Source organism: Podarcis erhardii (genome assembly GCF_964252035.2).
Source record: "Podarcis erhardii genome assembly, chromosome: 3".
NCBI classification, from domain to species: domain Eukaryota; kingdom Metazoa; phylum Chordata; class Lepidosauria; order Squamata; family Lacertidae; genus Podarcis; species Podarcis erhardii.
Genome location: NC_138507.1, coordinates 8,312,306 through 8,339,483, shown reverse-complemented (window position 1 = coordinate 8,339,483; position 27,178 = coordinate 8,312,306). Strand labels below are relative to the sequence as shown.

The 27,178-nt window shown below is 42.7% G+C and overlaps 2 protein-coding genes across 3 annotated transcripts in view; one reads left to right on the top strand and one right to left on the bottom strand.

Moving 5' to 3' along the window:
• Window positions 1-20,151, top strand: part of NEK5 (NIMA related kinase 5) — a 24,788-nt gene extending 4,637 nt beyond the window's left edge. Inside the window, exons 4-23 of one of the 2 annotated variants that reach the window (XM_081855508.1) lie at window positions 949-1,046; window positions 1,709-1,792; window positions 3,747-3,817; window positions 4,489-4,575; window positions 5,676-5,730; window positions 6,008-6,208; window positions 6,942-7,008; window positions 7,671-7,810; window positions 10,029-10,225; window positions 11,278-11,344; window positions 11,530-11,637; window positions 13,379-13,462; window positions 13,753-13,860; window positions 14,051-14,131; window positions 14,479-14,541; window positions 14,789-14,912; window positions 15,282-15,407; window positions 16,201-16,338; window positions 17,586-17,715; window positions 18,420-20,151. In XM_081855508.1, coding sequence (XP_081711634.1) covers window positions 949-1,046; window positions 1,709-1,792; window positions 3,747-3,817; window positions 4,489-4,575; window positions 5,676-5,730; window positions 6,008-6,208; window positions 6,942-7,008; window positions 7,671-7,810; window positions 10,029-10,225; window positions 11,278-11,344; window positions 11,530-11,637; window positions 13,379-13,462; window positions 13,753-13,860; window positions 14,051-14,131; window positions 14,479-14,541; window positions 14,789-14,912; window positions 15,282-15,407; window positions 16,201-16,338; window positions 17,586-17,715; window positions 18,420-18,639 — 2,249 coding nt within the window. In that variant the 3' untranslated portion in view covers window positions 18,640-20,151. Of the gene's footprint in view, window positions 1-948; window positions 1,047-1,708; window positions 1,793-3,746; window positions 3,818-4,488; window positions 4,576-5,675; window positions 5,731-6,007; window positions 6,209-6,941; window positions 7,009-7,670; window positions 7,811-10,028; window positions 10,226-11,277; window positions 11,345-11,529; window positions 11,638-13,378; window positions 13,463-13,752; window positions 13,861-14,050; window positions 14,132-14,478; window positions 14,542-14,788; window positions 14,913-15,281; window positions 15,408-16,200; window positions 16,339-17,585; window positions 17,716-18,419 lie in introns of those variants that run through there. The other variant, XM_081855509.1, reaches the window with a different exon arrangement.
• ALG11 (ALG11 alpha-1,2-mannosyltransferase) lies at window positions 20,035-27,178 on the bottom strand. Its single transcript, XM_081855589.1, has 4 exons — window positions 26,904-27,178; window positions 23,646-23,879; window positions 21,443-22,371; window positions 20,035-20,396 (listed from the first exon to the last, which is right to left on the bottom strand). Exons 1-4 carry the CDS (start codon window positions 27,011-27,013, stop codon window positions 20,125-20,127), a joined length of 1,545 nt encoding a protein of 514 aa, XP_081711715.1. The 5' UTR covers window positions 27,014-27,178; the 3' UTR covers window positions 20,035-20,124.

Here is a 27,178-nt window from a genome sequence, read left to right as displayed (position 1 = left end):
TGTGTACCTTTAATAGTTGTGTAGAAGAGGGGTAATCAGAAGGTATTTGAATATTTTTTTTCCCATCCCAGTGTTGGAAAATTAACAATCTCACAGTGGACCATTTGTGCCTTTAATTTTGGGTGGTTTAGCTTTTCATGCAGAACCATGAACAATTGCTCCTTGCACATGCTTGAAAGACACAGGATCACTACATATTTCCTTTGCTTCTAGTTACCTTAATGCTGTGTATACCTAGTGTAGGGTGGGGGTGAAGAGGTGGGAAATCTGTAATATCAGTATATTGGAGATAAAAGGTAAAGGTACCCCTGCCCGTACGGGCCAGTCGTGTCCGACTCTAGGGTTGTGCGCCAATCTCACTTAAGAGGCCGGGGGCCAGCGCTGTCCGGAGACACTTCCGGGTCATGTGGCCAGCGTGATGAAGCTGCTCTGGCGAGCCAGCACCAGCGCAGCACACGGAAACGCTGTTTACCTTCCCACTAGAAGGCGGTACCTATTTATCTACTTGCACTTGGGGGTGCTTTCGAACTGCTAGGTGGGCAGGAGCTGGGACCGAAAGACAGGAGCTCACCCCGCCGCGGGGATTCAAACCGCCGACCATACGATCGGCAAGTCCTAGGCACTGAGGTTTTACCCACAGCGCCACCTGCGTCCCATCATATTGGAGATAGCCAGATCTTGGTGTTGTGAGTCTGAGAATTTGGGGTCTTTAGTTTGAAATCACTATTCCAAGACAGATTACCTGACTGCACTGCTCATAGAAGGAAGTACAAACATTAAACTGTAAATGACTTTAAGCATTTTTTGAAATAGTGATGGTGGCAATATTTTTTTTAAAAAAACACACTGATTTATTGCTTTGGTTAAGTTTGCTATACCAGTTGCCATGAAAGCTGTTAATTGCTGTATTTGTAAATACAAAGTTTGTTCATAAGCCTTTTATTACAGAGAAAAATAAGTTATATATTATTATGGAATATTGTGATGGAGGTGACCTTATGAAGAGGATAATTTTGCAGCGTGGAGTGTTATTTGATGAGGACAAGGTAAGTTTGCATTTTGAAGAGCTGCCTTTCTTTACATTCTTCCATTCAGTTATTTATCACAGAAAAAAGGACAAGGAGGAGATTGGCACCCTGCCTTTCGTTTTCTTTTATTTACCAAGTCATTAGTGCCATAATAATTTGTGCCTCTGGCAGAGTGATCAGGGATGAGAGGGAGATCCAACGACATCCAGAGAACCACAGGTTCCCTGCTCTGCTTTAAAAAGCTGGCCTCAAACTGAGGTCCTGGATTGAAGTTGAGGGCACTGGAACAGATGGACCTGTCGTGGACTGGGCTTTCTTAAAACTACAGAGAATGTGAAGTGTGCCTGCTACTCAGAGTGAGTGGTTAGGAAGTTGTTTGACTCTAATTCCAGATATTCTATTAGCTAGATGTCTAAATGTCTAAATGTATGTTCTGACCTTGTAGAATAGATAGTTGTGTCCAGGTTATATGTCAAGAGTGAGGTTGGAATCCCTATTTCCTGCTTTTTGACGAAGAGATGTATATCTTATTTTTTCTGATATCTACTGTATACAATATTAAATTCATCATTTTTTACTGGCATATGTACCTTTTAAAGGAAGTCCCTTCCCTCCCCCCTCCAGTAGAAATTACAGTGGTGGTGGTTTATGGGGTATTCACATTTTATCTTTGCCTATAGATCTTGAGTTGGTTTGTGCAAATCTCCTTAGGACTGAAGCATATACATGACAGGAAGATTCTGCACAGAGATGTAAAAGCACAGGTAAGTCAAAGGGGGAGTGCCTTTTCCCAGTTGTGGTTGGCATGTCAACTACAACTGTTCTTGGACAGGGATCCATTGCTGTCACTTGAGGCTCAGGTGACTGCAGTGGCACGGCGCACCTTCCTTCAGCTTCAACTGGTGGCCTAGCTGTGTCCCTATCTGGAAAGGAATAGCCTAACACCTGTTGTCTATGCTCTGGTAAACTCTAGGTTAGACTACTGCAGCACATTACACATGAGGCTGCCTCTGAAGATAGTTCAGAAACTTCAGCTGGTGCAGAATTCAGCAGCCAGATTGCTCACTGGTGCAAAACAGTGTGAGCATATACAGTGGTGCCCCGCAAGACGAATGCCTCGCTAAATGGAAAACCCGCAAGACGAAAGGGTTTTCCAATTTTTAGCGGCTTCGCAAGATGAATTTCCCTATGGGCTTGCTTCGCAAGACGAAAGCCCATAGGGAAATCTCCGGGGACAGCGGGGAAGCGCAGCGCGCCTTCTCCTCTGTTCCCGGACCTGTCCTGAAGGCTTGCGGTGGGAGGTCTGGGAACAGAGGAGAAGGCGCGCAGCGCTTCTCCTCTGTTCCCGGGGCTTGCGGTGGGAGGAGGGTTTTTCCTCCCCACCGCCAACATTCAGAACAGCATTCTGAATGTTGGCAGTGGGGAGGAAAGCCCTCCTCCCACCGCAAGCTTTCAGGACAGGTCCGGGAACAGAGGAGAAGGCGCGCAGTGCTTCTCCTCTGTTCCCGGACCTGTCCTGAAGACTTGCGGTGGGAGGAAGGTTTTCCTCCCCACCGCCATCATTCAGAAGGCTGTTCTGAAGGCTGGCGGTGGGAAGAAAAGCCCTTCTCCCCCGCCAGCCTTCAGAAGAGTTCCCCGCAGGGCTCTCCAAGCTGCGGATAGCAGCCTGCTGCCCCTATCCGCAGCTTGGAGAGCCCTGCGGGGAAGTCCTGCAGGGCTCCCCAAGCTGCAGATGTCTGCCCCGTCTGCTCTGCTTCAGAGCGCCCCTCGCGCCGGGCAGCAGGCTGCTATCCACAGCCTAGGCAGCCCTGCAGGAACTCTTCTGAAGGCTGGCGGCGGGAGAAGGGCTTTTCTTCCCACTGCCAGCCTTCAGAAGGCTGTTCTGAAGGCTGGCGGTGGGGAGAAAAGTCCTTATCTCCCCGCCAGCCTTCAGAAGAGGTCCGGGGACAGACTGTCCCCGGACCTGGTCTGAAGGTGGTCTCCCTAGGAACGCATTAATTGATTTTCAATGCATTCCTATGGGAAACCGTGCTTCGCAAGACGAAAAACTCGCAAGAAGAAAAAACTTGCGGAACGAATTAATTTCGTCTTGCGAGGCACCACTGTAACACCACTCCAGGCTGACTGCAGTGGCTGCCAAGTTTTGACTTACAGTGGTGCCTTGCAAGACGAAAAGAATCGGTTCCGCGAGTCTCTTCGTCTAGCGGTTTTTTCGTCTTGCGAAGCAAGCCCATTGACGGCTTAGCGGATTAGCACTATTAGCGGTCTAGCGGCTTTTAGCGGCTTTTAGCGGCTTATCGGATAAGCGGCTTAGAAAAAGGGGGGGGAAAGGAAAAAAACCCGCAGGAACTCGCAAGACATTTTCGTCTTGCAAAGCAAGCCCGTAGGGAAATTCGTCTTGCGAAGCACCTCCAAAACGGAAAACCCTTTCGTCTAGCGAGTTTTCCGTCTTGCGAGGCATTCGTCTTGCGGGGCACCACTGTATAAACTATTGTGGATTCCATTTTTATGGAACTCCCTTCCAGCTGAGGTCTGATAAACACCCTCCTTGTTGAACTTCCAGTGCTTACTGAAGCCTTTCTTTCAGCAGCATTTTAACCAAATTCTGATCTTGCAGTTTTAAACAACCATTATTTTCATACTATTACATTCCTTGTATGCTGCTTAGAGTCAGCTGTGATTAAGCGGTATATAAATCATCACTTTTATGGATTGCAGAACATTTTTCTCAGCAATAATGGAGTGATAGCAAAACTTGGAGACTTTGGGATTGCGAGAATGCTGAGCAAGTAAGCATTATTTTATGGACTCTCAATATTGTTCTTTCCGTGCTATGTCTGAAAAGGATTACTTTGTTTTAGATAGTGAAATGTTTAGAGAGTGGGATGTAGACTGGCCTTATTCTGACGCTAACTCTAAACAATGATTTATCCTTACTGTATTTTTATTCATAAAATGCATATACCGCTTGATTGTAAAACACCTCAAAGTGGTTTACAATAAATGAAGAGAAGAGGTTGCATCAAGCACCATTTATTTGAGGACGATAACCGTGTTCACCACAGTTCCTTGGAAGATAAAGGTGGTATATAAATGTAAAAAATAAATAAATGAGGGAAGCAAATTAAAAGCTTCCAAATTCAGTTTTGAATAAACTGCAGTTTCCTCTTATATCTAAACTAGGGAAACAATGGTTTAGTCTAACAGATTATTAAGCAAACTGATCTTAAATCACATTTTTTGATCCTGGTTTATTTGAAGGTTCTTATGTCACTGTTGGTTGGAATGCAGATTTTCTGTTACATATTGAAATGTATAAGTAGTGTTCTAATTTGTTCCTAGAGTACCCAAATGATGAATTGATGTAGGCATGTATAGTTGCTTCCCCTACCCCAGTTTCCTATATATATAACAAACTTACTGGTCAAAACCATTATTTTTCAACGTTGCTTTCCTTTAGTACTATGGAATTTGCTCGGACCTGTGTAGGAACACCATATTACTTGTCACCTGAAATCTGTGAGAACAAGCCGTATAACAACAAAACGTGAGTCTGAATATTTCTGATGCACATATTTCAGCCACATCATGGGAGGAATTCAGTGTTGTCATGGGTCTGAGCCCCATGTTGGGTAAAGATTGGACTAGGTGACCCTTCCAGCTCTGTGATTCTGTGACTATACCTTTTCCATCCTCCTAGACAACTGGAATTGCCCCATAAGGAGGCCTTCTTTCAGGAGTGGATAGTAAATCTCTTAATTGTAGGTTTTGCCTCTGCCTTCCAATGGCCTATCTCCCCAGGCACTCCTTGCTTACATGTTGGACATGCCATGTCCCAAATGTGAGAAACCTTTGCTCTTAGAGGTTTGCCAATCTCATATGTTTGAAGGATCCTCTCACCACCCCAACAGGCATTAATTGTCATGTAAACATGACATCTGGGACGCAGGTGGCGCTGTGGGTTAAACCACAGAGCCTAGGACTTGACGATCAGAAGGTCGGCAGTTCGAATCCCCGTGACGGGTTGAGCTCCCGTTGCTTGGTCGTTGTTCCTGCCAACCTAGCAGTTCGAAAGCTTTTCAAAGTGCAAGTAGATAAATAGGTACCACTCCGACAGGAAGGTAAACGACGTTTCCGTGCGCTGCTCTGGTTCGCCAGAAGTGGCTTAGTCAAGCTGGCCACATGACCTGGAAGCTGTACACCGGCTCCCTTGGCCAGTAAAGTAAGATGAGCGCCACAACCTCAGAGTTGGCCACGACTGGACCTAATGGTCAGGGGTCCCTTTACCTTTAAACATGACATCTACTGAACATCATGGGTGATCCTTACATATTGCAAGTAATACTGAGACTTCTCTCTCTCTCTCTCTCTCTCTCTCTCTCTCTCTCTCTCTGAGGTTGACTAGGTATTTAGAAGCTTAACTGTTCTATTTCTCTTTTATGCAACTTCTCTGTCCTCCTTTATATCTCCATCTTTATTATTAAGAAAGCTTCTTAATTTGGAACCTAGGATGTGACTATATATATTGTGAATTGTATTTGTTTTTCAACGAACAGTATGAATTAGTTTATTGACTGCAGAGTTGAGATGGATATTCTTGTTTTACAATGTTTCCCCTCCCCATGCTGTGATTTCTTTCTTTTACAGAGATATATGGTCCCTTGGCTGTGTATTATATGAACTCTGTACTTTAAAGCACCCTGTAAGTACATTAGCAGAGTATTTGTAAGTTGTTTAATATAATATTTACTAAGAATGAAAATGTTTCAAGTGGAACTTTTCATAGGCAGCAGTTAGAATTGTAACTTTCGATGCTTCTAAATCTTGGACAGCCTAGGAAGGATATTATAGATCTGAGGGGTTTTTTCCTGGGCCACATGGTGATATTTCCCCCAGAAAAGATGCTGAGTCAACATTTTTATTTAAACATCACATTTCACTTGGCAGCTACTATTCATGGCTGTATTTTAATATTTTAGTTTGAAGGCAAGAGTTTGCCTCAACTTGTGCTGAAGATCTGCAGAGGCTATTTCACACCAGTATCTATGAAGTATTCATATGAACTAAGAACATTAGTATCCCAGCTGTTTAAAACATCTCCAAGAGATCGCCCTTCTATCAACTCCATTTTGAAAAAGCCCTTTTTGGAGAAGCAAATAAAGAATTTTCTGCCCCCTGAGGTGAGTGTCTGCTGTGGCTGCAGAAAATCCAAACAAATGAGAAAACCCTTCCCTGGTAACCTTCACACTCCTGCCTCTTTTCACTTTGCACATGGTAGTCACATTTAAGGTGAATGTGTAGAATTCACATTCGAGGAGTGGGATTGTCTGACATCAATTGCTGCTAATGCTTGCTTTCCGCAGGAAAATGTATTTATTAACTGCATTTATTAAAGGAGCCCAGCGTGGCAAACACCAAAGTAGTAAAACAGAGTGATTAAAAATAAAAATATATTTCCAAACAATGAAGAACATTTTTAAATAGTTGCTGGGAATGTTATCTCTGAGCCATCAAATGCCCAGGTGAACAGAAATGTTTCTGAATGCGTTCTGAAAGTTAATAACGAGGGAGAAAGAAACAGCTCACCAAGGAGGACATTAAACAAATGGGGAATCACCACCGAAAAGGGGCTGTCATGGGGTAGTGCCAACTGGGCAGCACCCAGCAGCACCACCACCACCAACAACAGGTCATTCCCTACTGATTGTAGGGCCCCAAAATAATTGATATTGAGGAAGACACTCTTTTAGATAAAGGCAAGATGTTTGTTCCCTCTTGCCTTGAATTATCAGAATGAGCAAGCAGCTTTGGGTGCATTGGGACACTAGTGAATCACCACTTAGCAAAGATGTAGCATAGATAGATAGATAGATAGATATGCATGTGTGTGTAATCTGTTATATTTGCTTTTAGATCATGGAGGAAGAATTCAGCCACACCGTCATTCACAGAAAACGGTCACTAGATTCACTGCCATCAGGCAAGCTCACTAAGGTTTATATATACATATATATAAATGAAAGAATAATGCTTAAGAGAGAGAGAGAGAGAGAAATTTGTTTTAAATGGGTATTGGTACTGAGATAATTAGTCAAATTTCAGTGAAGATGCTGTATAATGAATATGCATGTTCCTTCCCCTTGGGGACACGGTGGCATCAAAACTATTGAGCAGATGTGTGTTTGTTACTGAATAGGGCTCTAGTTTAAGAGTTGTGCTTTTGAGGTGGTGACCCCATTCTGCTGGGGCTGTAAGTAAGAAGTAGGATCAACAGGTATTTTAAATATGTATTTATAGAAATATTTATATAACACTAATTAATAAACAACGTATCAAAGTGGTTCAGAACAACTACATAAAACCATAAAATAAAAGCCATATAAAAAGATAAAATCAGTTAACTACTGTGGTAGTATGTATTCTTAATTGCCTGCATAAGCTGACAGAATAGGAGTAATTCTCATTACCTAAGTGCTCACATTTTGGAGCATATTTAATTGGAGCCGAACTGCACATTTGGTGCCAAACAGGATTCCCAACTCAGTGTATGCTGCTGGTCATTCTGGGGTTTTGAAGGGGAGGGGCATAGGAGTATGCTACTGGAAATAATTATCAAAACCTTATTTAATTGAATTATCAAAGGAGCTCCTGAAGTTCAGAAATCAAGAATCCATGATCGTCATTCACCCAAAATCAAGCTGCAGATGCTTCCCAGAAAACAAGAAATAATGTATGAAAACGAATGGAAAGCTCCTTCAAGGCCTCAGGATCCTATTAATCAGGTAATAATAATAATAGTAATTAAAGTTCTCTTGGTAATTACCATATTTTCCCATGTATAAGAGGTTTTTTCCCTTAAAAATAATGTCAAAAATTAGGGGGCATCTTATACGCGGATACATCTCCCCCCATTTGAGTGCCCCAAAAGAGGGGGTGTCTTATACATGGGGAGATCTTATAGATGGAAAAGTACAGTAATTATTTAATAGAGTTCTTTATTTGTCATGTGCTTTCACTTTGCAGCAGTAAAGGTAAAGGTCCAGTGGTGACCGACTCTGGGGTTGTGGCGCTGATCTCGCTTTATTGGCCGAGGGAGCCAGCGTACAGCTTCCGGGTTATGTGGCCAGCATGACTAAGCCGCTTCTGGCAAACCAGAGCAGTGCACAGAAACGCCGTTTACCTTCCCGCCGGAGTGGTACCTATTTATCTACTTGGACTTTGACGTGCTTTCGACCTGCTAGGTTGGCAGGAGCAGGGAGCTCACCTTGTCACGGGGATTCGAACCGCCAACCTTCTGATCGTCAAGTCCTAGGCTCTGTGGTTTAACCCACAGCACCACCCAGTAGATGGCACTTATTCAGGGATGAGTGACCCTCCAGGTGTTGCTGAACTCCACTACCCATTATCCCTAAATATTGGTCATGCTGGCTGGGGCTGATGGGAGCTGGAGTCTAACACCATCAGGAAGGCCACAGGTCTATTATTCCTGTACCGACTAATTTAACAGTGTTTGAAAAATAGGCAAATTAAGGTCAAACTAGATGTGAGGTTATATGTGTCTTTGAATCTGATTCTGGAATTCTTTTCCTTATTCTGCCCTTGTATTTTTTAAAAATCGAAAAGCAATTCTGAGGCCCTAATCTATATAATGGTCCCTCTTAGCTGCTGTTAGGATTCTCACCTTTTTATTAAAAGAAAACTAAGTAGCAGATTCAAAGCTATGTTCTGTATCTAGTTTGATCTTAAGTCTGTGGCTCTTTAAAGGGATGTGCAAGCCACACTTTGCTGTTACACATCACTCTTGATCCAGATCACACAACTAACATAAAAGTTAGGTCAAGAGGAAGGCGTGGGTGCCTAATGAGATTGCACCAGAGGGGTAGGGAGAATGATTAGGCACTTGTGGTGTTCAGTTGTTAGCCCATCAGCAGGCCAAAGGAGTTAATGGGTTCACATGAGATGAATTGATAGGAGTCATAAATATTGTTTAGCGGAATGCTGTGTGCACAGAGAAAGCATAAGGTGCTGGACTATATGGAACTTGCCGAACTGACCGGGAGACTCCGAGACCAGAGAGAAGAGACGGTGAAAGAAGACTGGAAGAAGTTTAAGGAATATTTGAAAAAATATGTTAATATTTAAATCTTAGAATAGCTTTGGAAGTGGATATAGGCTGTAGGGTTAGAAGTAGAAGATAGTGTATTTTAAAATAATATTATTGGTAAGCGATAAAATGTGAAGTTATTTTAAGTGTGATTAAAAAAAAAAAGATGGCTAGAAACTATGATATATGTAAACTGCTAAAGATGAAGTAAAATGAAAATCAGATAGGTGGGACTTGGGGAAGCCCACTTAACAATGTTTAGAAAAATAAGGACAAGAATTTGTTTGTATTGTTTCTTTTTCTGTTTGTGTTCTTTATTTGTGTTATAAAATGAATAAAAAAAATTTGGGGGAAAAAGAGAAAGCATAAGGTGCAGCACAAGCAGAAGAATGGGAAATGGAACATGCTTGCTATTTTATGTTTATACCCTGATTCTCATCAGAAAGGTTGAATCGTGAATGAAGTTCTTAGTGGTCTTGTGTCCAGACACTGATCAGGACCAAACTTCTTCAATTTCAAGAATGGCAGACCCTCCAAGTGCCCTTGTTTTCCAGGGACAGTCCCGGATTTACAGAAGTTGTCCTAGTTTCTGATTTGATCCGGAATGTCCTGTTTTTCTTTAGGACATCCCTATTTTCAACAGAGAAACGTTGAAGGGTATGGAGTTATATGATCCCTGAGCCATCTGAAGCCAGCCCTGTATGCGGAAGTTTTTTAAATGTTTAATGTTTTATTATGTTTTTATATATGTTGGAGAGTGTGGAAAAGTGTACCATTGGGTGCTAATCACTAGGCCCAGGAAGTGAAGTGCTTTAACAATATGATTTAGCAAAAGGATAACTTCAGAGTCAGTGGATTTCATGCCTTCATCATTTTAATATGTATGACGTTTCCAGCCCTGGGGTCCTCGGTTGAAGATGTGTGGGAAATCAGAAGCTGCCAGAATGAGGGGGCACTATGGCCATTATTATATGAAACTTGAAAACTTGCAGAAAAGGCCCTTTGAGCAGGGTGATGATCCTTGTATCAGCGAAAGATTGGAAGAGTATTATAAGCAGAAAGGACAAAAACCACCACCACCACCACCTCACTGGTAGGGTGTTTTTTGTCTTGAATATATCTCATGATTTTGACACGCGTATTCTTGACTGTGTAAGAATTGGCAAGATTTTGTTTGTTTGCTTGCTTGCTTTCAGTTTGATCCCACACCAAATTAGGTAAACTAAAGCTCATTGATTTCAAGCTCATGTTCAACTTTGAAATTCTGAAGTGATACTGAATAAGTGCAGGTTTGTCTGCAACATATGTTGTGGCAGCAGCATTTATTTTATTTATTGCATAACATTTTATACCATTCAGTTGTAGTAAAACATCAAAGCGGTTGGCAAAAAGAATAAAAACAGCACGATCAGTTTTAAAAAGTTACAAAAATATTTAAAACATTAAAAAAAAACCCAGCAACAAGCCAAAACCAGATTAAAACAGATAACAGCACCCACTAGTCTAGATAGACTTGGCTAAACAAAAATGTTTTTAGCAGGTGCTGAAAAAAGTACAGTGGTATCACAGGTTACAGATGCTTCAGGTTACATACGCTTCAGGTTACAGACTCCGCTAACCCAGAAATAATGCTTCAGGTTAAGAACTTTGCTTCAGGATGAGAACAGAAATCGTGCTCCGGCGGCACGGCAGCAGCAGGAGGCCCCATTAGCTAAAGTGGTGCTTCAGGTTAAGAACAGTTTCAGGTTAAGTACAGACCTCCGGGACGAATTAAGTACTTAACCCGAGGTACCACTGTACAGTGCCTATCTGGTATCAGTAGACATGGAGTTTCAAAATATGAGTGCTAAGATGCTAAAAGATAAATTTATTACAACTGCAAAATAAAACGTGTCACCTATAACAGTGCCCGTCCCTCAGATGGAATTGATCCTGTGTGCATATATGTGGTTGATGATTATTCAGCTTCAGGTGGGGAGAGTATGTGATTGCTAGACCATTTATGACTGAAAAATAGAGAATCTGTGTGAAAAGGTTAGACTTCCAATTTAAGCTTTTAATCTATAGTTTTTGTATTCAGTACAGTTTGCTAATGAAACTTGGAATCCAGCTTCAGATTTTCGCTGATGTTCCTGTTTCTTCCAGGCCTGCAGAATATCTTCAGAGACGATACAATGCCCAGCAATACAAGATAAAAGTAGAGAAGCAACTTGTAAGCATTTTTTCCAATAAGATAGAATAACAAACTGAAACCGCTAAGCAATGGAAGGGCAAATAGAGTGATATTTAAAAATGCACTAGCATGAAAAAAACCTCAAACTACATTTTACTTTTCCATTCAGTGGGGTGGGTTCAGAAATGTTTACATTTTGTATGTTTCCATTATTTTGCATATAGGGATTGCGCCCATCTTCTGCTGACAGGCAGTATTTTCAAATGCAGAATCAGGAGATGAAGGAAGAGCAGTTGAGAGCCTTTGCTCAAAAAAATAAAATGAAAGAACAGGTAAGAAAGAGCAATGTTAGTGCTCCCTTGGGCTATGGGTCAAGGAAACTGTAATAGGCATCATAGAGTCTTATACAGTGGTGCCCCGCAAGACGAATGCCTCGCAAGACGGAAAACCCGCTAGACGAAAGTGTTTTCCGTTTTGGAGGCGCTTCGCAAAACGAATTTCCTATGGGCTTGCTTCGCAAGACGAAAATGTCTTGCGAGTTCCTGTGGTCCCCCCCCCTTTTCTAAGCCGCTAAGCCGCTTATCTGCTTATCCGCTAAGCCGATAAGTCGCTAAAAGCCGCTAAGCTGCTAATAGCGCTAATCCGCTAAGCCGTCAATGGGCTTGCTTCGCAAGACGAAAAAACCGCTAGACGAAGAGACTCGCGGAACGGATTAATTTCGTCTTGCGAGGCACCACTGTATTTATGCAGATGCTGGGGGCAGGATTCACATAAAGGTAAAGGTAAAGGGACCCCTGACCATTAGGTCCAGTCGTGACCGACTCTGGGGTTGCGACGCTCATCTCGCTTTATTGGCCGAGGGAGCCGGCGTACAGCTTCCGGGTCATGTGGCCAGCATGACTAAGCCGCTTCTGGCGAGCCAGAGCAGCACACGGAAACACCGTTTACCTTCCCGCCGGAGCAGTACCTATTTATCTACTTCCACTTTGATGTGCTTTCGAACTGCTAGGTGGGCAGGAGCAGGGACCGAGCAATGGGAGCTCACCCCGTTGCGGGGATTCGAACCGCCAACCTTCTGATTGGCAAGTCCTAGGCTCTGTGGTTTAACCCACAGCGCCACCCGCGTCCCATAGGATTCACATTGATCCATGTAAATCTGCTACTGCAAAACCATAGTACAGGCGTTCTTTTTAGGATGGGAATATAGGCGGTGTTGCCTTTAAGCACTACCCTATTGGTTAGGGCAGAAGTAGTTATACATTCTGGAGCCATCAGCACTGGGCAATTAATGGTGGATTGCTTAGAACTAGTGCTATATCTTCTAGTCTTAGCTTTTGGGGTCATGTGTGGGGTAGAGCAATCCATATCTGTGATCCACCGTGCTGGGGGAGGGGGGTTGGATGAGGTGCCCCCTCTGCTCAGCTTGCCCAGGTGTGTCAAGCTGCCATCACAGAGCTCCCAGCTACACCTGCTTAAACTACATGTGGTCTGAAGCTACTAATGGCAGCATTCTCACTGGCAGAAGCTGGCCTAAAGCCCCCAATGTGGGACATTTTGAGAACGGAGAGGGTGGAGAAGGGGCAGAGCTGGGCTGGCCAAGGTAGCCAGCCCAGCTACCCGGAGTTGCTGCCAGGAGTTTGGATTGGAGTTTGGATTGCTCTTTTACTTATTTTAGGTGTTCTCAAAGGCTTTGGCATTTGTTTATTTAATATGCCATCTATCTGTTTGGCAGCTACTTAGATAAATTTATTATTATTATTGTGCAGACCACTTCATGCAAGTGAACGGTCATTTAGTTCCCAAAGTAATGTGCCATCATGCTTGGGAAGCTGCTGTTTAAGAAAGCTTAAAATCTTCATAGGGGTGTGTGTGTGTGTGTGTGTGTACACATATTTAAATACTGTACTGATATTTGCTAAAGTCCTTAAGATCATATAAGCTCTCCTGAACACAATGGAATTCCTGAATGGACATGCATAAAATTTTGCTGTTAATGCTGTTACTGATATAGCATGTTGCTTCTAAAGTTTCCTGTGGGTACGCATTTTTTAAAAATCTGATAATGTTTAACAGGAATACCTGAAACAGCTGCAGAAGATTCGTCAGCAGTACCACAGTGAAGTAAATGAAATTAGACGTAAAGCAGAATCTCTAGAGGTAAATTTCACTGCACTAAACCTTTACTAGAGCTTTCTCACACCTCCCTTTCCAAGATGTGGAAAACTGATAGTAATTATGCTGAAGTTGTTTATCCTTCTATTTAGACTATTGTAGTGGGAGGATTTTAGCAATTGAAATCCATTCTGCCCCTTTAGTGGTCAATAGGACTGACAAGAGTTTTGGGTGTGAGAGCAAATAGTGTTTAAGATTCAAAGTTCTCACAAGCAATTCTACACATGTATCACTATTTCTTTCGATTTTTAATTTAATATATTCTTGTTTTAAAGGAGAATAAAAATATAAAGGACAAAACATATATTGTGAAACAGGGAAAGACTGAGAACCAACCTACTTATAATTATATTATTCCTGGAGGACAAGATGAACCAGTTCAGGTATTAGCACCTATGTATGGTACAATATGATAGTTGAAATGTTTACATTAATGGAAAAGGTCACAGTTTTTTAACATGGTTGACTGTGCTTTATCAAAATATAATACGAGCATACTTCATTTTTGGCTGGAAGTAACTGTGCCTGTTAATATTTTTTTTTGTGTGTGTGTGTGTGTGTGTGTCTTACAAGGATCTTGAGCAAAACCTGAAACAAATTGGAGTACATAACTGGCAGGAGGAAAAATTCCTTGGAAGAAAACACAAAGCAAAGGTTAAAGATAATATTCTTCTCTTCATTTTGTCCGGTCTTTGTATACTGGTAGCTCTGAAAATGGGGTTTCAGGTGACTATGTCAGCCAGTGATGATCATGCATGTGATGGCCATTTCAGGTAAATATATTCTGTTTTTTCCTATCTTCTTTCCTAATCTACTCTTCCACAAAATCCCATACTGGGGAAGAGAGAGGAAAAACTGAAAGCACATGAGTGGATTGCTGCCTTCCCTTGGACCGGAGGAATGACAATCAGCGTCATCATGCCTGTATTTCAGATGATGGCATGAGGATTCTTTAAAATGTATATCTGTGATAGTTGGTAACTCTTTTTTATTTTCTTCAGGGAGGTGTAAAGTTTCAGATTGATCTGAAAGATGGTGTTTCAGATTTCCAGAAAGAGAAAGAGGTATGGGCTATTGTTATATGTTATACCAGGTTAGCCTAGAAAACGGTTTACCTGGAGAAAAACAAGCTAAGCCTCATAGATTGTTATGCTCAAAGAGAGGCCAATATAAGTGATTGAATACCGTGGAGAAGCACACTCCTCATTCATAAAGCCGTAATTTATTTTTGACCATGGTTTACTGCTGCACGTGGGCCTATGTGCATGAATTGAGTAAGTTCTCATTGTGCATTGTTTCTTTTGATTTTAGGAATGTGATAAACTTAATGAAGCCCTAACTTTTGAAGATGGAGAAAACCTTAAGAAAAAACTGACAAACATCTGTGATGATTATATAGACAAAGCACTGCTAGAATTACAGTGTTGGGAAACAGGTGTGCTTCTCTAAACTGCTAGACTTTTTGGTGTGCTGTTCCCATTATTCATTTGCAGTTACATTCCTTCATGTTCTTTCTGTTGCTCATATTATGTAAACCTGTATTTCTTAGAGCTTATTTGTATAACTTTTGTTTGTTTTTGTGTTGGGCATATAATGATACTGTCTTGTCACCATGCATCTGATCAGCTCAGTTTTTTTGTTTTAGTTTTGTTAGGCCAGTGATAAAATGTAATCAGTATATAACAACTTCATTACAATATATGTGCTGAAAAATCAACCAATGGACCTTTGTGTTTCATAATTAACACCAGATTTTTATCCATTCAGATTTAAAAGCAATTGAAGGTAATCTCCTTTCCCTTAGGTGGTGACAATGAAGATGATGCCATAATAAACAGAAAACACTGGCAAACATCAGTCCCACAGACTCTTCTGAATCTTCTAGAAAATGCAGATATTTCCTCTACATCCACTACCATGGATGAAGCAGGTAATCTCTTGGGAAGCATTTTCTGAATGTTACTGACTCCACTTGGTTCTTTTAAATGTGAAATACAGTGGGCATTTCAGAAGGGTGCCCTACTGTGACCTGAAATATCATTTCCATAGTTCCCAAAATGCAAGAGAGGCAACCCTAAAAATTACTTGTGGGTGCTAAGCTAGAGTATTAGCAGGCTCTTTCCTGACCATTCCTAACCTAGTGTGCTTGCTCAGAGCTATTTTAATTCTACGTTTTCTATGCAGCTGTTTTCTGAAATGGTTCATGAACCTCCTAACCCACCAGAGGCCCCTAAGACTTGTTTTGTCTTAGTTTAGAAATACTTTAAACTATCATCTTCCTGTCCTTCAAATATTTTGTCTTTGGAAAAAATGTTCCATAGTGCTGTTGCCTGAGCAAAAGTGTCGGCAAATGAATGCACCTTTGTAGAAGGATGAATTATGATTACAGTGGTACCTCGGGTTAAGAACTTAATTCGTTCTGGAGGTCCGTTCTTAACCTGAAGCACTACTTTAGCTAATGGGGCCTCCCGCTGCGTGATTTCTGTTCTCATCCTGAAGCAAAGTTCTTAACGCGAGGTACTATTTCTGGGTTAGCGGAGTCTGTAACCTGAAGTGACTGTAACCTGAAGCGTCTGTAACCCGAGGTACCACTGTACAGGAGCAAGAGAGGAAGCAGAAGGCAGAAAGTTCTTGACATTTGGAGGTGAAATGCAGTGAGGCTAGTTTTACATGAAAGCCTTGCTAATGCAGAGTGAGTGAACTAATGTATTATTATTTCTCAGTAGGCCAGGTTAGCTTGATGCCTCCAGAATTCCCTGAAAACAGGAGAAAATGGAGCCAAGAATCACCTGGGACACTGATGAACATGCTAGCTGAAGCAGAATGTTCCAGTGACACTTTGTGCCAAGCCGAAGAACACAGTAAGTTGCTACTTACATATTTTGCTATTTGATAGTCACATCTGAGATTTATTTGACATTGCGTGCAGCTACTGAATATATCAGGGACGCGGGTGGCGCTGTGGGTTAAACCACAGAGCTTAGGACTTGCCGATCAGAAGGTCGGCGGTTCGAATCCCCGCGACGGGGTAGCGCCCGTTGTTCGGTCCCAGCTCCTGCCAACCTAGCAGTTCGAAAGCACAAAGTGCAAGTAGATAAATAGGTACTGCTCCGGCGGGAAGGTAAACGGCGTTTCCATGCGCTGCTCTGGTTCGACAGAAGCGGCTTAGTCATGCTGGCCACATGACTTGGAAGCTGTGGCCAACTCTGGGGTTGTGGCGCTCATCTCGCTTTATTGGCCGAGGGAGCCGGCGTACAGCCATGTGGCCAGCATGACTAAGCTGCTTCTGGCGAACCAGAGCAGCGCACGGAAACGGCGTTTACCTTCCCGCCGGAGCAGTACCTATTTATCTACTTGCACTTTTACATGCTTTTGAACTGCTAGGTTGGCAGGAGCAGGGACCGAGCAACAGGAGCTCACCCCATCGTGGGGATTCGAACCGCCGACCTTCTGATCGGCAAGTCCTAGGCTCTGTGGTTTAACCCACAGCGCCACAGAGCGGGCTTCCTCAACCTCGGCCCTCCACATGTTTTGAGACTACAATTCCCACCATCCCTGACCACTGGTCCTGCTAGCTAGGGATCATGGGAGTTGTAGGCCAAAAACACCTGGAGAGCCGAGGTTGAGGAAGCCTGCTGTAGAGTCTTATATATTTTTCAATTCCAGCAGAAGGCTCAGTTCAGTGTTTCAAGCAGAATTATTCCTCACTGAGCTTATATGAAGTTTGGTTCCTGAATATTAAAAAAGGTGGTCTCATTGAATCCTTGGTGTGAGCAAGGGGCCACCTCTATCAGGCTAGCAATAGTGACCACTTGTCCACTAACCCACCTGGAAGTACCACTTCACACAAACAGAGAGAGTGTCTTTATGCAAGGTATGCAAAATTGTGAATTTGGAAGCAGCCCCACATTTGGAAGGCAGTCTCTGTGGGCTACCTCACGTGAACTGGCCCCATATATTTAAATTAGATTAGCATCAGGTATAAACCAAATGGCGACACATTGGCCAACCCTGCTCTGTAGGTTTACACACACTCCTTGCTGTAAATTCAAAGTGGCTTACAATCTTTAAAACACAATAAAACCAACTAAAACATTTTCTGCTTCAGAAGAGACAGTAACCCCATGCACTCCAAAAAATGATGAAGCTGATTCAGAAGCGAGTTCTGAATCAGAAGTGGATGCTGCTGTTGAAGTGGATGAAGAAAGGCTTGATCCAAGATCTGATGACGATGATACGTAAGTTGGCCTTTGCTTCTTTGACAGTATCAGCATAACATAAAAGACTCTTATGCAACAGTATTTTTGAACTGTTGAAACCTTTAGATTTGTGACAAATGTATAGAATGGGGAGAATCAGGAACCTCACCAATTTAATAGCATAGTTCTGTCTAGATAAATTAGTGTAATTGCTAAAAACTAGGATGCTGTTTGCTTTGAAAGGTGTCTAACGTACACTTTAGCTCATGTTTAATATAAAGTACTGACAGTGGGCAAACTGATAATTTAGTAAAAATAGGTTGACTAGCAAGCTTGGTGCAGCTAAAACTCCAGAACTGAATACTTGGCTCTCAATCTTAACATTGTGTGAACCAGCACTGAAGGATGAAAAACAGGAGGAACAGCAAATACTTTCATACTGCTCTTTGCTGACTCCTACTATGAGGTCTCCCTTGAGCCAAAAAGTTTTAGTTACCCCTGGCTTAAACCAATAGCACTTTCAGACAGTCCTGCTGATTCCTTAAAAGCTGATGAGATGGGAACTCTGTACCCTCACAAGGCAACTGTGTAGGGCCCCATTATCACATAAACCAGCTCTCACATTTTCAAAAACATTTCTTTGATAAATATTGGCCAGTTTAGAAATTCAGCATTATGATAACTTGATCAAGCATCGTAAGTTAATAGCTGTTTTATCCTATTAATTTAATCTGTTAACGCAGTAACTTTGAAGAATCTGAGGATGAATTGAGGGATGAACTGGTAGAATCCCTGGAAAAAGTAGTAACATCTCTTCAAGAGGAGATTATAAAAGCCCCAGCTGAAACAGAAGACACAGATGAAATGAAAAAAGCAGTTTCCAATGGTAACCTTAAATCCATTGAAAGTTTGGAAGAGGATGGTAACCTGACGACAGACAAACAGGAAGGAACGATCAGTTAACACTCTCTTGGGGAATAGTTTCTTAAGAATGACTGGCAGCTAGTGGAATGTGTTTTAAGAAATGGTTATCTCTTTCTAGGCTTATCAACAACTATTTGGGACCATAATTACAGAGGTGACAGATACAGTCCAGGTAGGGCAGGGCAGTTCAGTTTAACTAACTTTACATGACTGGTTCCTTGCCTTCCTGCATTTTGACATTATCTTTACAACATTTAGTTCCTCATTCTCCAGTTGCACATTATGTTACTTAGATATAAAAACATCATTAGGGGTTTGCAGCCCAGAACAAGTCGATGTCTTGATATGGAAGCACTTTATTAATCTTTCCCCCACAAGTCTTACTCAGCATAGCCTATAGAATAGAGTGGTGTGATTTTTTAAGGAAATGTCACCATGGCTATTTCCCTTCCATGCCTCCAAGGGTTGTCTTATAGTGGAGGAGTCAGTATGGAGGAACTCTTTCCTCTTTTGAGGTACTACTGCCACTCCCAGGTACCACTGCTTGCAGTTCAGGATTATAGGATGTGTGGTCTAGCAATGTATGGGGGACCCACGTTAAGGCAGGCTGGTGTTCGTTTATAGCTGTATGTTTAGAGCTGCTATAGATCAGTCATCATGACACACACCTTGTGCGATTTCTTATGATGATGCCTTACCAGATTTAACCAGCAGGATAAGAAATCTTTATTGAGGCTGTTCTACTGTAGACTACCTTGGGGGGCAGGTGATAATTCGTGATTAAATACTCCTCCCCAAAAATGTAATTGACACTAAACTCCATGTGAAGGCAGCTGTGGGGAACTCTAGCCCTCCAGATGCTGCTGAACTACAACTCCCATCATCCCTGGCCAAAGGTTACCCACCTAGCTTTTATCTAATGTGAGGGTTTTCTGTATAGAAAATTCAGTTTTGTGAGCTTCTGTCCCTATATTGAAGTAGAGCCTAGACTATATATATAATTTGACTTTCCAGGATCATTTTCATTGTACACTACTTCACAACTTCAGATAGCGTACAATTCTGGTTGATGTTCAGAATCCACTGAGTCCTCCAAGGACAGCCTTTTCATGACTCTGTTTTCATTATGCCAAGCAGATCATTGAAACTTTTTAGAAATTCACTCTTCAATTTCATATGTAGTTTTATGTTGATAAGTTATGGGGGAAATAATCTGGGACAAATGTAGATTCAACACTTGATGCCACAAATTCATTTTAAGATTAAACAGCTTGCTCTTTTAAGAAGCTAAGACTAAGTTGTCACCACTGGAAGCTGCAGTGTATATTTTGTAATATGATTATTCAGCCCAGCTACTAGAACCTTAAGCATATTATGTATCATTTCTACTTGTGTCTATATATAAGTTTGGGAGCATACACTGTCGGACTGTCATACAGGAATAAGATACCCTTTATTGTACAATAGAAATACAGCAACTGTATATACATAACGACTTATGTCCAGGTATCTATTTACAAAATGTTATTTAAATAATTGTTCCACAGATAATAGGAATGTTTCCTCAAATTCTTGTTCTGCAAATCTCTTCACTGACTGACGAGCAGTTTGTCTGATTTCTAGCCTTTTTGTAGGAGGCAATGAAAATATATAGGCCATAGTATCTGCATAGTTGTCTTCATTTTCTGCTAGAAATCCAGTAATATTTCCTTCATAGGGCACCACGATATCCAGCTTGGGGCCTCCAGAATTGTGAGCAAGGATAATTGTGCCAGCTGCCATACATTCAACAATTCCTATGAGACAAAACAAGCTATTGTTAACTACAGTTCTCACCTTAACTAAGGATTTTAGTGTCACTTTAAAAGCATGACGGAAAACAAAATAGCCTGGATCCTGAGATCCCACTGACAGAAAAAGGTACTTCCTCACACTGTTACAGAACAGAGGGGAAGCAGATTTTGGGAACAGCAAAGGGTGGGTCCCTGAAAAGCTTTTCCAGGAGTATGAGATAGTATAGTAAGTGGAATCACCAACCCCTTCTGTTAAGAGCACAATTTCTTGGTAGAAGAAGTGCTATGACATTGGTTCAAAACCATAATGTGTACAAATTGGAAATGGTGACCTGTTTGCATTCTACAGCAAAATAGATCCCAAAGAATGATTCAGCAAAAGTGGCTGTCAGAATGATTGTGACAGGAATATGCAAAACCGTATCATGATATGCACACACAGTTTTGTGGAAAAGAGGCTACTTGTGACATCTCCCTCGGCTGGCTCATTGAGGAGATTAGACATGCAAGTAGGATTTCTCTCAGCATCTGCATTCAGTGATGATAGTGAATTCCTGTTGAGTTTACAGCTTATGCTGACAGTTTTCAATTTTTGAAAGGGATACAGGGAGGGGGAAGAGAGCAACTGATTTCCCTTACAATGAGTGAAAAAAATAGATGAAAAAGCCATGTTTGTAACCTGGGTAAAGATAAAAGTCATTCCCAAGTAATCTAAACTGTGAGAGTTCAGCACTGGAACAAACAGCCAAATCAGTTTGTGGAATTTCTCTCCATTAAGATTAGCATTCAATATGCTGGTCAGGCATTATGTTGGGATATTTTTTAGGGTGTGATGTGCAATAAGGAAAAGAGATAATACTAGATTGGATCCCTTCCTAATTTACAGCTCCCAAAAATGTGCAATATGGAAGTAGCTGAACACAGTATCAGTTTGATGGAAGAACAGATGAAAACAGCACTAAAGCACTTTATAAACTCATAATTAGCCATGAGTTTCAACACCAGGAGCTAAAGAAATGATACAGCTGACTATATATAGCTCCACTTACCAATCCCAAAGTGTTCATTCCACATGGTGTGAAGTCCAATGGTCGCATCTGCCAGATGTTGCTTTAGCTCTTCAAACGGAATGTTAACTTTGAATTCTACCCTTTTTTCAATGCCCAATTCTTGGCAGAGCTTTTTAAGTTCACTTACACGCTGCTCATCTTCTTGGTTACGACAGCCACCAATCAGAATGAGTTTGGGCAGCAGCTCCTGCCCTGCAGTCTTTTCCAGCAATTTAGCAAAGGCTCTGATCTGCAGACGATGGTCTTTTTCTGGCCTAAACTGGCTTACAGAAACAATAGTTTGCTCTACAGTGCCCTTTTCCTCACGTAGAGGAATATCCAAGAATGTCTGAACGTCACAAGGCGGATACACAACACTGGTGCGGTCACTGCACCTCCAAAGGGAAAGGATGTGATTGAAAGTCCACGAAGAATTAACCATGACAATGTCACTGCAAGAACCAACTAAGCCATATATAGAAGCAAAAATATAATAATATGTGAGTTTCAATTTACTCAATAGGGGATTTCTTGTGATGATTGCTGCATTATTAAATCGAGCATTCTGGTTCCTAACCACAGAAAGCATGTCAGTGCTGATTGTAGGATAATGAACGTAACAGCCTATCCGACAACCTCCTAAATATTTAAAAAGAGGAAGTGTGAAAGCATAACCCATGGAGTCAATGTAGACATCAGGAACACAGTTCACAAGAGCTTCCCAGCCAAGAAATACAGATCCTAAGCTCTGACCCAGCAGTGTAAAATGTGGGTACAGGGAAGCTTCTACAAGATAGCGCCTTCTCAAAAACACAAATTTCACAGGTTGATTTAATCTGATGTTGAATCGTCTGTAAGCACCTTCAAGGATATTTTCAGCTGTGACGCCAGCATCGCCAGTGTAGACAACATAGGACACATCCTTGTACCTGAAAAATGAAATGTAATTTATCATCTGCAAATCATCTTAATTTTACACTCAGTAAAAGAGTCCATTTATGGGAAGACACTTTAATTTGATTGCCTTTCTTGGAATGTCTAAAACTACAACCATCAGCCACTATTTAGCTATCTTTTCTGCACAACTACTAAGCTCTGTTTTCCTTGGATGCATACGTTTTGTCACTTGAAATTAAAAATCAATAAAAGAGACTATGTCAAAAATAAAATAAAGCACACATGTTTAAAAGAGTTGTACAGTGGTGCCTTGCAAGACGAAATTAATCCGTTCCGTGAGGCTCTTCGTATAGCGGTTTTTTCGTCTTGCGAAGCAAGCCCATTGACACCTTAGCGGATTAGCGCTATTAGCGGTTTAGCGGCTTATCAGCGGATCAGCTGATAAGCGGCTTAGCGGCTTAGGAAAAGGGGGGGGAAAGCAAAAAAAACCCGCAGGAACTCGCAAGACATTTTCATCTTGCGAAGCAAGCCCATAGGGAAATTCGTTTTGCGAAGCGCCTCCAAAACGGAAAACCCTTTCGTCTAGCGGGTTTTCCATCTTGCGAGGCGTTCGTCTTGTGGGGCACCACTGTATAAATATGCTGCAAATACATATAAAAAATAAGGCAGGCACAATACCCAAGCAGGCTTGTTGCTGTTTTGTGAGCAAGTATTTTATATATATGCGCATATTTAAGGACAACAGACCAAAGATGCAATACAGGGGTAAGAAAATAAAAAATGAAAAGCAAACAGTAACCGCAAGGGAAAACTGATTTTAACTGAGGAGTATCATCAACCCAGCTTGTCATTTTCATTGGCCACAAGCACATGTAAACACTAAACCATGGTTTATTACTACGGATGGACCCAATTATGTTTTAGGCTCATGCACTCCGCTTTCCCCTGCAACTGGGAAGAGGACTTCTGATGACTTCACTTCTAAAGAATCCTAACTTAGTATTGTGTTCACACCTGGGATATTTCTTTTAAACAAACAGTTGTAGTTTAACATGCCAGCTCCATAAGCTATGATTTGAAGTTTGCTTGTTATAACTTGTCGACATAGTGTTAAACCAGCCTTTGCGAACCTGGTGTCCTCCAAATGTTTTGGGCTACCACTCCCATCAGTCCTAATTAGTGAACTGGTAAAGGCAGCGTTAACCATGGTTTAGCATAATGTGTGAATGCAACCATTGCTTTCAGGAAATGAGGGATTAATACAATAAACAAACATCACTGTACGAAAAGTGAAATGCATACTTACTTTTTCTGTAGTGCTTTTATAGCACACCACAATACTCTCTCACCTCCTCCCCCTGCATTGCAGTATGGGTGAAAAAATGCAACCACAAGTGGCCTTTTTCCATCTCGCCCTGATGGAATTTGTTGTTTTTTCCTTTGCTGGAGCCATAGTCGTAAACCAAACAGGAACAGGAGCAGACAGACACATAAAAATCCACTTAGTAACAAGGCAGGGAAAGCCAATGAGTACAGCAATCTGAAATGAGAAGGAGAAGGAAGTGGAATTATAGCAACAATTCTGGAAACTATAAAGAAGTTCAGCAAGGAGAGCCAATGTTTGTTTCCATATTGAAAACAGGTAATTGTTTTTGTTATGGCAACCCTATCTACATGGATGAAGCCCAGACTGAAGGGAAATGGAGGAGCCTGGCAACTGTACAAAGTATTTTGCTTCCCATTCATGCTTTGGCTACATTCGGCTCAGAAATCTCTCCCACCTGCCATCAACATCAAGTGGGTGGTGGGTAAGAGAAGAAACAAACAAGTTGAAATTTATCAGCCTTCATTTTGACAAAGGGATTTCTATTCCCATCAGAATGGCAAGCAAAGTCTTAACACAAAGCAGGGAAACCAATTCCAGAATTGTGCAGATGTATATAATGGACACAGGCAACAGAACAGTGATTTGAGCAAGAAGGGGCTTGGCTGGGAAGGAGAGGGAACTCTGGATTGGCCAGAAAAGGGAAAGAAGGGCTGGACTGGACATAAATGAAGAAGAGAGGATAAGCCCCCAGCAGTGATGGACAAGGCTGAGAATCATAATATTGCAGAGTTGGAAGAAACCCCAAAGGTTTTTTAGCCTAACCTCCTGCAGGATTAACATTCTATGGCTTTTTAAATGTGTGTGGGAGGGCAGTTACTGGTTTGTTTTTGTTTCTGCTTTATTATGTATTTTGTATTCTCATTTTGCATTTTTCTGCAGTGAACCACAGGTGAAGGGTGGAACCTAACTTTAATAATTATTGTATAAACTGTTTGGCAGAACAACTCTGCGTTGTAAAAACACGAAAGCTGGCAAATTTAACCCTGCTGTGTGGGAAATCCCTTGCAGACGACCACAGTGCCAAGTGACAGGTTGTGTATCCACAGCAGTGACCAAAGGAGGAATGACCGCTTGGAGGAGCGCAGAGAGAAGAAACGCCATGGGGCATCTGCATCAGCTCCAATGGCCCCCTTCCTCTGCCCCAGCTGCAAGAAAACATGTATCTCCTGTATCACTTTCTACAGCCACAGCAGGCACTGTAACTCTCCAAAGGTTTAACTTCACCCCCCCCTAAAAAAGCGTGTTCCTCCACAGATAGACAGATGCCAACAACAACAAAACTAAAGAACCCCTTCCTTGGTACCATTTCCATTGACCCTTTTCGTTTTCTCCTGGTACGTCATCGACCAAGATGGATCAAGAGGTCTGGAAACCAAGCCTTGTGAGATAAGATGGCGCCTGGCATGCTTCCCCTGTGCCGATGGACGCCTGTGCCGATAGAAAAAACTTGGGCTCTCTTAGCAAAGTCCTTAAGCAGAGTTCTTAGCAGCGCTAGAAAATGTTGTCTTGTGTGTGGATAATAAATCAGACTGAATGCAGGCTTCTTGCTAATCTCCAACAGTCTTTTAATGAGAAGAAAAACATCATAAATCAGCCCAGCGAGAGAGCGGACATTCTTTCGCCTCTCAGCCAAAAACGAAAGAAGACACACACAAAGAAGACCAGAAGACGCAGTAAGTCAGAGGGGGAGTCGTCTGACAACAAGGACACACTTGCTGGCCCCAGTGGGTCAGAGGGAGCACCTGAGACAGTGCTCAGACGTTCCACACGCACTACAAAGGGGGTACCACCTGAGAGGTTTGAGGTCACCAGCGTGTGGGTTGGTTTTCTGCTCTGCCGGAGGACCAATGGCTTCCAGTTAGAAGGAAGGAGATGTTCCGACTCAACATCTGGAATAACTTTCTGGCAGCAATACCCTGTTTCCCTGAAAATAAGGCCTCCCCGATAGTAAGGGATCCCCTAACAAAAGGCCTCCCCGGAATATAAGGCCCCCGAAGCTACTGTAAGGCGCCTGAATCCTTTGGACCGTAGTGGTGGAAGCCGCCGCGCAGCTCACTGATTGGCCTCAGCGCAGCCGGAGCTGTTCAGGCAATGCGAAGTCTCTTTAAATCAGAGAGCCTGGACAAGCTGCCCCCTGCTGCTCGCTCTGCCCTGATGGAGTCTGGTTGACTCACAATTAGACAATACAGTGGTACCTCGGGTTAAGTACTTAATTTGTTCCGGGGTTCTGTTCTTAACCTGAAACTGTTCTTAACCTGAAGCACCACTTTAGCTAATCGGGCCTCCTGCTGCCGCTGCACGATTTCTGTTCTCATCCTGAAGCAAAGTTCTTAACCTGATGCACTATTTCTGGGTTAGCGGAGTCTGTAACCTGAAGCGTATGTAACCCAAGGGACCCCTGTAAGTGTGTGCCATATTCTTCTTCACGGAAAAATAAGACATCCCCTGAAAATAAGACCTAGCGCATCTTTGGGAGCAAAAATTAATATAAGACTCTGTCTTATTTTCGGGGAAACAGGGTAGCTGCTGGGCAGTGGGGCAGACCCCTTCGCAAGTTGTTTCCTCTCCTCCCTTGGGAGGTTTTTAAGCAGAGGGTGGATGGCTGGCTGCCATGGATGCTTTAGCTCAGTGTTTCCCAACCTTGGCCCTCCAGCTGTTTTTGGACTACAACTCCCATCATCCCTAGCTAGCAAGACCAGTGGTCAGGGATGATGGGAATTGTAGTTCAAAAACAGCTGGAGGCCCAAGGTTGGGAAACACTGCAGTTTAGCTGACCTTCCTGCCTTGCAGGGGGCTGGACTAGATCAGTGTTTCCCAACCTTGGGCCTCCAGCTGTTTTTGGACTACAATTCCCATCATCCCTTGCCACTGGTCTTGCTAGTCAGGGATGATGGGAGTTGTAGTTCAAAAACAGCTGGAGGCCCAAGGTTGGGAAACACTGGACTAGATGACCCTCAGGGTCCCTTCCAACGCGATACCTCAGGCAGGCGTCGCCATGGCGTCCCCCCCCGCCCCGCAGAGTCGCCCGCAGGTGACGAGCGACTGGTCCTCCGCCTCCCGCCCCCCTCCTCGGGCCTTTGGCAGGGGAAATGCCTCTCAGACATTCGTCCCTCGGGAAGCGGCAGCAGAGACGCGCCGAGGCTGAGGGAAGAGGGGGAAAGAGAGAGCAGCTCGCACCTGAGAAGCGGCCCGGCCGGGAAAGGCGCCATCGCGGAAGCCACCCTCAGCTTCCGGAACCGGAAGTCGTGCTCCTTCTCCCCGCCTCTCCCAATCCCGTCGTCCTTCATGTTTTACCTCAGGGAGCAGCGGCCATTTAAAGTGAGCGCCGCTCGCTAATGCCCGGCGGCAAATGGGCTCCCACCCCAGGGAGGCGGAGTTAGGGACGGTGAAGTGTCTTATCTCCGCCCGTAATGCCCACATTCAGATGAAAGGCGGGTGTTTAATTTTATTTT

Excerpts from the sequence above, each read along its gene's own strand:
- ALG11 (XM_081855589.1), bottom strand. The coding sequence starts at position 27,013 with ATGAAGGACGACGGGATTGGGAGAGGCGGGGAGAAGGAGCACGACTTC. Across the intron at positions 22,372-23,645 it reads ATAAAAGCACTACAGAAAAA|GTACAAGGATGTGTCCTATG; the intron begins GTAAGTATGCAT and ends TTCATTTTTCAG. Across the intron at positions 20,397-21,442 it reads GAATGAACACTTTGGGATTG|GAATTGTTGAATGTATGGCA; the intron begins GTAAGTGGAGCT and ends TTTGTCTCATAG.